At 29.8% G+C, this 9,519-nt stretch overlaps 2 protein-coding genes across 2 annotated transcripts in view; both read right to left on the bottom strand.

Moving 5' to 3' along the window:
* The window catches only part of LOC123012632 (sodium-coupled monocarboxylate transporter 1-like), an 8,580-nt gene extending 7,939 nt beyond the window's left edge, over positions 1–641 (bottom strand). Inside the window, exon 1 of the mRNA XM_044410672.1 lies at positions 446–641. The gene's annotated coding sequence lies outside the window, so the exon portion shown is untranslated. The remainder of the gene's footprint in view (positions 1–445) is intronic.
* A 4,408-nt stretch (positions 642–5,049) lies between these two features.
* Positions 5,050–9,519, bottom strand: part of LOC123013174 (putative sodium-dependent multivitamin transporter) — an 8,643-nt gene continuing 4,173 nt past the window's right edge. The window contains exons 5-10 of the mRNA XM_044411560.1: positions 8,040–8,380; positions 7,716–7,986; positions 5,943–6,089; positions 5,673–5,897; positions 5,461–5,627; positions 5,050–5,402 (exon numbers count right to left, since the gene is read on the bottom strand). Of these exons, the coding sequence (XP_044267495.1) occupies positions 5,144–5,402; positions 5,461–5,627; positions 5,673–5,897; positions 5,943–6,089; positions 7,716–7,986; positions 8,040–8,380 (1,410 nt within the window). The 3' untranslated portion in view covers positions 5,050–5,143. The remainder of the gene's footprint in view (positions 5,403–5,460; positions 5,628–5,672; positions 5,898–5,942; positions 6,090–7,715; positions 7,987–8,039; positions 8,381–9,519) is intronic.

Below are 9,519 nucleotides of genomic sequence, written 5' to 3'. Positions count from 1 at the left end.
GAAATTAGGGTAAAATAGAAAAATTCTGAGGAAATCTCTTAAACATGGGGAAATCAGAGGTAATCAGAGAAATTCAAGAGAAATCATGGGAAGATCAAAATAAATCAGAGCAAATTATGAACAAATTAAAAGAAAATAAGGAAACCATGACGAAATCAAAGAAAATCATAAAGAAATCAAAGAAAATTATGAGAAAATTGGGAGGAATTACGAGTATAAGGAAATAAGAGGAAATAGTGAAGAAATCTGAGGAAATTATGAGGTATCAGGATAAATTAAGGAAATCATAGGAAATCAGAAGAATTCATGAGAAAATAAAAACAGATCAGAGGAAATCATGAAACCATCTAAAAATTAAAAAATCAGTTTTTTAAACTATATTTTGCAAAGAATAAAAAAATTGAAATCAACTCTTGTAATTAATGTAAATTCAGAAGATACTCACTATTTGGCACAACCTTATTCGATTTCGTCACAAACCACTTCAGTCTTCACCTCAAGAAACTTCTAAACTGGATTTGAATGATTTGTCGATTTGATCGACTTCTGTATTTCATTCGAATAAATAAATGTGAAAATTTTCAACACTTTAAAACACTCAAAAGCACCGAACAGTTGCACGGAGGACTGAAAATTTACCAGAGTCTACCACCAATAAATATGTTGGTAATTAATTCACTATTGGGAGAAGGGATAAAATATTGGAAGTTTTCACAATAAAAAAATTGCTTTTTAACATTTGTAACCTTGATCAATTTGAAGCTTTTTATCACAGTTTTGGGCTTTTATTTTTTTATTGCGTAATCTTGGAGTGAGAATAAACTGACTTTAATCAATTATGAAAAGGGCCCTGGCCCTTGGCTTTTGCCAATTTGAAAATATTAAGCCAAAAATTAACTAAACTCAAATTCCCAAATTTTGAAAATTGAAAACCTAACGCTCATAGATTCGAGCTAATGACTAGGCGGTTCGCTGTTGCTAAATTTGTCTCCATCACGAAGCCTTTTTTAATTATCGTGTGTAAGAAAACAACAGTTTTATTGAAATCAAGAACAATTTCATTAATCCTTTTCTTAAAACTATGAGCACCACGAGTTGCGTCATTTTACTGGTTTTAACTACATTTTTCAAATTTGTATACATAAAATTAATAAATAACCAGTCTTGATAAATCTATTATGAATTTTTAAAAAAGCCAGCTTGAAAACAAACAATTTAACGGGAAAGTGTCCCCTAAGGAAAGGCATTACCGGATAAATCTTAATTTGGCGGTAAAAACCAGATTAAACCAACGCAAAACCTGTGTTGTGCTGACTTAAGCCGGCTAGAGTAATAAAAATAATAAAACAGAGAAGTCGTCGTCTTTTAATTATTTCTTCTGATTGGGATCAATTGAAATGTGCATGGCATTCCGCTTGACACGTTTTGGTTCCGACTAAAATTACTGTCTTCGCAATTATGTAAATTTTGGCTTCAATCAATCATAAGTGCTCAAAAGTGGCAAAAAACTTATTTGAAATTTAAATTTTTCACAGGTGGACTACACAATTAGAAAAAAAGGTTCAAAGTTCTAGACTTTTTGCCAAACCTGAATTCACTTAGCAAAGATGGAATTTTGTTGGGATTTATGTTTGTGATTTTTCAACCGGAGTCGGAAAGAGGGGAACTTGCGATTTGCTTCAGTAAAATCCGGTTTCATCGCAGTTTCTGGAACTCCAACATCCAACTAACAAAAACTGATTCCGTTTTGTAAAAAAATAAATAAAACAAAAATAATTTTTAATTATTGCTTTCTTGGAATCTTTGAAACTAACAATTGTAAGTAAAAGTAACAACAAAAACTTTTTCTGATTTTTGCTTTTTTATACAGGGTGCTCCGTTTTTATTGTTACAAATTTAAACAGGTGATAGGATATTCAATTCTAAGACAAAAGTTTCCTATAAACATGTTTCGAAAAATGCTTGGTAACGGAGCTACACCCCCTGGAAAAGGGCTAACATGTTTTTGCTAATATTTCAGAAACCATTTAAGATAAAATTACAAAATTTGGTACAGATGATAACCTTTATACACCTAAACGAATTCAAACATCAAATGTCGAAATTTTTAATCAGGGGCGTACGAAACTAGGGGAGTTTAGGGTAAAAAAATACCCTATTTATTTTGACTTTAGTTTCTCGGTACTTTCAGCAACAAAATCTTAAGTTCGATAGTTTATCACAGAAAAGTCTCTCTTGTGTCGATACGACTTATTGTTTTTGAATAAAATTAATTTAAAATTTATGTTATACACCAATACAACATTCAAATAAATCAGAATTTACTGAATAATAAAAGCAAGAAATTCATATTTTTTAATCAACCTCAACTAATTAACATTAGATTACAGTAACAAATAAAAACATTAAGTAAATGAATTTGCCTAAATCTAAAGGAGTTGTTCAAAGTGACGACCATTTTGCTCAATGCATAACTAAAGAAACTAAAGCCAAAGTAAATAGGTATTTTTTTACCCTAAACCCTACCAGTTTCTGATGCCCCTGATTAACAATTTCGACATTTGATGTTTGAATTCGTTTAGGTGTATAAAGGTTATTATCTGTACCAAATTTTGTAATTTTATCTTAAATGGTTTCTGAAATATTAACAAAAACCTATTAGCCCCCTTTCAGGGGGTGTAGCTCCCTTACCAAGCATTTTTCGATACATGTTTATAGGAAACTTTTGTCTTAGAATTAAATATCCTATCACCTGTTTAAATTTGTAATAATAAAAACGGAACACTCTGTATAAGAAAACAGTGAAAAACCGGATATTTTAGAATATAATTACGCATTTACGGTTTTGCTTGCCATAGATTTGGTGTTTTTTGTAACGTTTTCAAGTGATTTCAACATTGACAAAGCAAAAAGTACTAAATTAAATTAAATTTATAAGACCTAAATATGTGTTCTATTGATATCATAAGACGTCTCCTAGTAGTATTATGACCTAATAATAGACTGGCTGTGGATAAAATGTTAATTTTATTGAAGTACATAATTTTATTTTAATTACAATATCAATATTTTTTTCAAATATTTCAACATTCTTGAATTACTGTTCTTGTAAAAATGATTGGCGACCTGAAATGTCCATTATTATTGCCAAGTTGATAAATATTTAATCAATTTTATTGTCAACGTCAACTGACTTCTGGTGAGACACTATTGTTAACTGACTTTTTTTAATAAACCATCGTTTAAAGCAGGAAGGATTTTATCTTTTTAATTAGTATTAATTTTCTTAATACACCCTATATATGAAACCTCCAGTTAAATAAAAATAAATAACTTTCAAAGTTAAAAAATAAAACAGCTTTTCATTTAACAAATTATTAAAACTTTTTTGCTAATTTTGTTAACAATCGTAACAATTAGAATACAAGTCAATATTTTGTTTTTTTTTTAAATAATATTCTTGTTGTTCTGATTAGTGATGAAGTTTTGATGCAATCACCGATATGACTGAATAAATTCCTCTTAAAATCTGAAAAAAAGTGGAATTTATAAAATTAAAAAAAAAACAGTTGATAGTTGTTGGAATAATTTTCAGTGAATTTAATTTCAATTTGTGTACGCTCCCAAAAAACAGCTGTTTTAGGGATTTATTTAAGTCTCTAAAATGAATCTTTTCCGGACTCACCAAAATAGTACGTAAATTGGTTGTTTTAGGTACCCAGTCCCAAAAACAGTTTTTCCGGACTAAAAAATAAAATTAGAGGTGTGAATTGAGAGCTTTAACAAAAAAAATGTTGTTTGTAACACTTGTACCAAAAATAACTATTACACTTCTTATTAATTACAAAAAAAATGCCATCATAGTAACCAAATTGACTTTTTTGTCCGGAAAAACGGTTTTTGGGACTTAGTACCTGAAATAACCATTTTACAAACCTACTATTTTATTGAATCCGGAAAAGAATCATTTTAGAAACTTAATGAGTCCCTAAAACAGCTGTTTTCAAGAGGGTATACAAAAAAAAAACAAAATCGAAAACCAACAAGTTGGGTAAAAATAGTTCTATTTGTTTTTTTACAAAATATTACTGAACAGGGTCAAAAATAACAATTTACTTTTGCATTATTCAAGTACTTTGGTATACAGGGTGAATAAAAAAAGTATGGAACCAAGTGGTTTTTTTGAAATCATTTGCCTTCAGAAAATAATAATTAATATAAATTAACGTAATATAAAAAATTTGAGAACGAAATTTTGTCTTGTTTTTGAGTTGTGCGATTTTAGTCAAAATTACAATTTATGTAAAAAAAAATTTCAAAAAATTAAATATGAAGTAGATAGTTTTAATCCTTAGATCATAATCTTTATAAGAAAAATAGTTTTATAGTGGGTTGCTATTTAAAAAAATAAAATTTTTTGTAGAACTCAAAAACAAATGAAAATTTCGAAAAATTTTATTCTTGACTATTTAATTCATTTACATTTCGGCCAATAGCATCTCGTCATTCAACAATGAGTAAAAAATTTCAATCGATAAAATTGATGAAAGCAAAATTTTATCGCCTTCACCTCATATTTAGAGCCAATGAGTGAAATTTTAAGTTTGTTAATCAATTGTTCTTATGCTATTTTTTTCAAAAAATATTGCAACAAATAAAAAAATCATTACATTAACACCATGTCAAAGTAACCCCGTTTTACGGTACTCAGCACAACCCCAAAATACATAATAAGAAAGTATATAATAAAAATATATATATATATCATGATTAACATTAACATTAGGTATTGTAATTACGGTTAACCATGTGAAAACAAGAAATCTTTGTAGAGTGTACGAAATTTATTCACCAAATTCGATTTTTCTCAAACGTTTTATAAACTTTTCTGTATTTCTAGAACCAACAGAAGCTCCAAAACGTCGTTTTTACCGATTTTAAAATAAATAATTCCTTTTATTATAATTAAACAAAAAGTTTTTCAGTTTCTTGAAAATCACTTTCTTGTAAATTTTTGACAAATAATCAAAAAAGGTAAAAAAACAACAATTTCAATCAAACTCACAATGTGGTTTATTTATTTTCTAATGGAAGACATTTTACGTGACATAATAAATAAGTACTTCTAGAAAAATAATACACGTTAGTATTTTCGTTTCAACACGTTTTTACTTCTTAGATCCTCTTCGGAGTCAGACCATTGCTTCATATTAAGTGATAATTCCCTCTTTTGCAGCCTTCTTTGTAACGGTGGAATAAACAAATTTGGGTCCAAGTGTTGATCCTCCCTCCCATAAATTCGATTAAAAATAAAACTCATCAAATAACCAACAACTAATGTGGTAACTAAGCCGAAAACTCCATTGTATAAATACGACACTTTATATAACCAAAAATATTCTCTGCAAACCGGAAATTAAAACAAAACACACTTATGAATAATTCAAAAAAAATTATTACTTATTGTCTGAATTGTTCACTAAAGGCTCATTTGTAATACTAATATTCGAAAAAACGTCAGAACATCCTTCTGTTGTCACTGGTAACGTAGGCAAAGGCGGTTTGGGGTTCCCAAAAGCCATCCACAAAGCTAGAGAAATACCTGACACAAGACCAACTAAAGCCCCCTTAAAACACAAAATTACGCCAAATTCAATCATGTCTCAATTTACCTTTTCATTGGCAGTGGTTGTAAACATCCCTAGGGTGAAAAGGGCTAAAAGCGGTCCTCCTATGACCCCAAATATTGTCAAGGAAGCTTGAAGGACACCCCCTAGAAATTGGGCCAGAAAAGCAATAGCCAAACATACGAAGCCGAAAAATAAAGCAATTAGTTTTGTTTGTACAGAAACTCTCTTCTCCGATAAAGGTTTTTTCGCAATATATTTGTATAAAGGCTAGAAATAAAAAATTAAATGAAACCAAAAACTAAGAGTGGTTACCTTGTAGTAATCTTCTACTGTTACAGCAGCTAAACTGTTAAGTGCTGCTGAAACGGTGGATAAAGAAGCGCTGAAAATACCAGCAACGAAAAGGCCGGAGAGGCCCGGGATATCCCCCATCGTGTCCATCACATACAAGGGCATTAGCTACAAATTATTAATATTTTTTTCAATTGAAAAATAAGTGATCAAGAATGTAAGTTGGCAACAGAATTGAAACTATTTTCTTTTCGGATGATTGCAACACTGCCTGACCTGAAAACAGTGTTGCCAGGTGAAAATTTTTGTAAAAGTTCCAATATCTGATAATTTGTTAAAAATGAAAAAACTGTTGTAACTGAAAATTAATGTATTTTGAACTATTTTTTTTAGTAAAATTATTATCTTTTCAGCATTTTAGTCAAAAATTCAATTGTTTTGCCAAATTCTCAAAAATGAGTCAAAAAATCACTAAAATGAGTCAAAAAGCACATTATTTTGGCTTTTACCGAACCGTTTTTAGTATATTTTTAACTACATATTTTTCAAAATTTCGTTGAAACAAGCCGATAATTTACCTAATTAGGCCAGAATTGGTGTTATTTTTTCATTTTTAGTGTCCAAGCAAGTTTTGGCTCAAAAATTACCAAATTAGATTGAACTTACTGTTATTTTAGCTTGTTTCGCTCGATTTAGTCCGTTTTTGTGCAAACAATCTTGTCAAAACATGACTAAAAATTATAAAAATAAATATTCATGTTTTTTCATTTGTTTCATTCGACTTAATTTTGTCAAAAATTATTATTTTATCAAAAATTAAGCCAAAAACACAAAACTTAGTCGAAAATGGTGTTACTTCACATTTTTCAAGTCTTTAATCACATTTTTAAACTAAAATCTCAATTATTTTTGCTCGATTTTACAAAAAAAAACACCAAATTAAGCCATTATTTTTGTCTTTTTCCAGTGTTTCAGCATGTTTTTCAGGTGAAAACACAAACAAAAAAATTAAACCAAAAATTCGAGCGTTTAAGCACGTTTGGAGTAGAAAAATAGGTATAAATCTATCTGGCAACTTTTTGAGCTCGGACTAGTGAATTTAATTTTGGTAAGATGGCAACCATGTTATTTTTAACAGAAGTTTTTCCGGTAAAAAAAACAAAATTCAGTATCGCCGACTTAAACAGCTACCCTTGATCACTTGAAAAAATGTCAAATAAATAGAATCAAAAAAGTGACTGACAGATTTTTCCTAACTATTGAAATAGAGAAAATAAGTGTTAATTATTTGTCATTAAAAGTCAGTTTAAAACGTCAAAATTTGATTGAATATTGAATATTTGGTTTTGTTTTCTCCGTTTCGTTGCCATTGACAGTGCCTTTTTTATGCAAGATTGGTATTGATATCAATGACCCGTAAATGTCAAACTTAAATCTTAACATTTTTCTTATTGTTATTATCTTGTTATTATTATAACGGATGTCATTAACCGGAAGTTTATCCGGTAAAAAAACGAAACTCAGTATCGCCAACTTAAACAGTCACCCTTGATCACTTGATTTTAAAAAAAATGTCAAATCAACAAAGTGGCTGACAGATTTTTCCTAACTATCGAAATAGAGAAAATAAGTGTCATTTATTTGTCATTCAATGACAATTTAAAACGTCAACATTTGACGTTTCTAATGATTGAACTTTAATATTTGATTTGGCATTGACAAGGTTGGTACTGATGTCAATGACCCGTAAATGTCAAACTTAAAATTTTAACATTTTTCTTCTACTTTTTATACCTGATCAACACTGTTGATAACTTTGGCTGAAACTGGATCACAATTGTAGTATTTCGAATAAATCGCAAGCCCCGAAAAGGACGTACTGAGACTCAAACAAGTCAAAATGGGCCAATTCAGCCACAGCGCTTTTTGCGCCGCTTTCAAATCCTTCACAGTCAAATATCGTTGCACTTGAGTTTGATTAACGGCATATAACGACAAAAACGTGATCCCGCCACCAATGATCAACGAAAACCAAGAATGTCTCTCGGTGGGATCAGGATTAAAGCTAAAAAAAGCAAAACAAAATCGTTTTTTCCTCGGAGAAAAAAAAACTATTACTTTAATAATTCCGTCCGATTTCCGCGTTCGGCAATCCTCCAAATTTCCGCCAAACTCCCCTTTTCAATAGCCGCAAAAATAATAATACTAAACACAGCAGCAAACATTAAAATCGACTGGAAAACATCCGTCATTAAGACAGCCTTCATGCCTCCAATCGTCGAATAAAAAGTACACACAAGACCCACTGATAAAATCGCTGCTACTTTACTGATTCCAGTCAAAGCCTCGAGGGCTAACGCAGGGGCGTAGAGGACGATCCCCATGTACAAGGTCATTTGAAGGGTGTAGGACAAGGAGGCTGCGAGGCGTGAAGCTTTCCCGAAGCGTTTCTCTAAATACTAAAGAAGAAAAAATAAATACAGGGTGCGCCAGAACTCGCGTCTCAGAGAAATATGCCATGTAAGGTAAGATACCAGGAACATGGAAAAGATGTCAAAAAAAATCTATCTATAAAAAGAGTTTAAATTTTGCACTTTGACTCTATTTATTTCTGTTGCAACAAGTCTTCTTGCTACAGGCTATTAGAAGAAGACACAAGGAATAATGTTATTTGTGACTTTTATTGGCAAAATTTTTGTACCTTTACTAAATAATTATAAAAAAAAAACATATACAAGATCATCAGTATCATTAAATAAACATAAAAATGTCAAACGTCAAAATAATGTCAAATTTTTTTAACAGATAGAATTTTTTTAACATTTTCTCCATGTTCCTGGCATGGGCGTCGTTTGAACTTCCCCCTGGAAGTTAGCCTAAGACATTTTTTCGGAATAAGTTTTATTCCGTTAGAGTAAATTATTTTTTTTTCCAATTTTGTTGTGAAAAACAACAATTGTGATATGTCATTTTAGTTATCAAATGTGTTTAATTTTATCACTAGTTATAAAATATGACATTATTTTATCACTAGTGTTAAAAAGTGTGACATAAAGAAAACAAATAGCACTATTTTCATAGCAACGCCACGACCTAGTATTATTTTGGAAAAATATTGAAATCATAGATTTTAAATTCGAATTTGATGCCTATGCTTTTCACAAACAAATTGGAAAAAATCTTGTATAAAACACGATTCAAAACGGCTGTTTTTTGCACACGTCTAGTAAAAAACACGCTCATTTTGCAACTTCTTTTTTTTAGTAACATTTTTTAACTTTATCATAGACGATTTTGGTTGAGAAAAACGAAATTTAAAACTTTTCTTTCTTTAATTTTTTTTATTTCTATTGATTATTGTTTTTTAGAATGTATTTTGAAAGAGTGTTTATTTTATGTTTTGATTTCCAAGTGTTACATTTTTCTTAGTATTTTTTAGTTCATGTTATTTACTGATTTGTGTTATTTTATGCTAAACTTTTATATTTTTTTATATTTTTTTAACTTTGATACTTTTATACTCGAATTTATAGTTTTAGAGATCCCTGTCTTATGGTTTCATTTATAATTTCCGTTAGAAAAAATATGGTTTTATGTT

This window comes from Tribolium madens, unplaced genomic scaffold (assembly GCF_015345945.1).
Source record: "Tribolium madens isolate multiple individuals breed KSU strain unplaced genomic scaffold, Tmad_KSU_1.1 Scaffold_96;HRSCAF=242;Tcas5.2_LG5, whole genome shotgun sequence".
In the NCBI taxonomy this organism is placed as follows: domain Eukaryota; kingdom Metazoa; phylum Arthropoda; class Insecta; order Coleoptera; family Tenebrionidae; genus Tribolium; species Tribolium madens.
The sequence above is the reverse complement of the archived record's forward strand: the minus strand, read 5'-3'. Positions and strand labels throughout refer to the sequence as shown.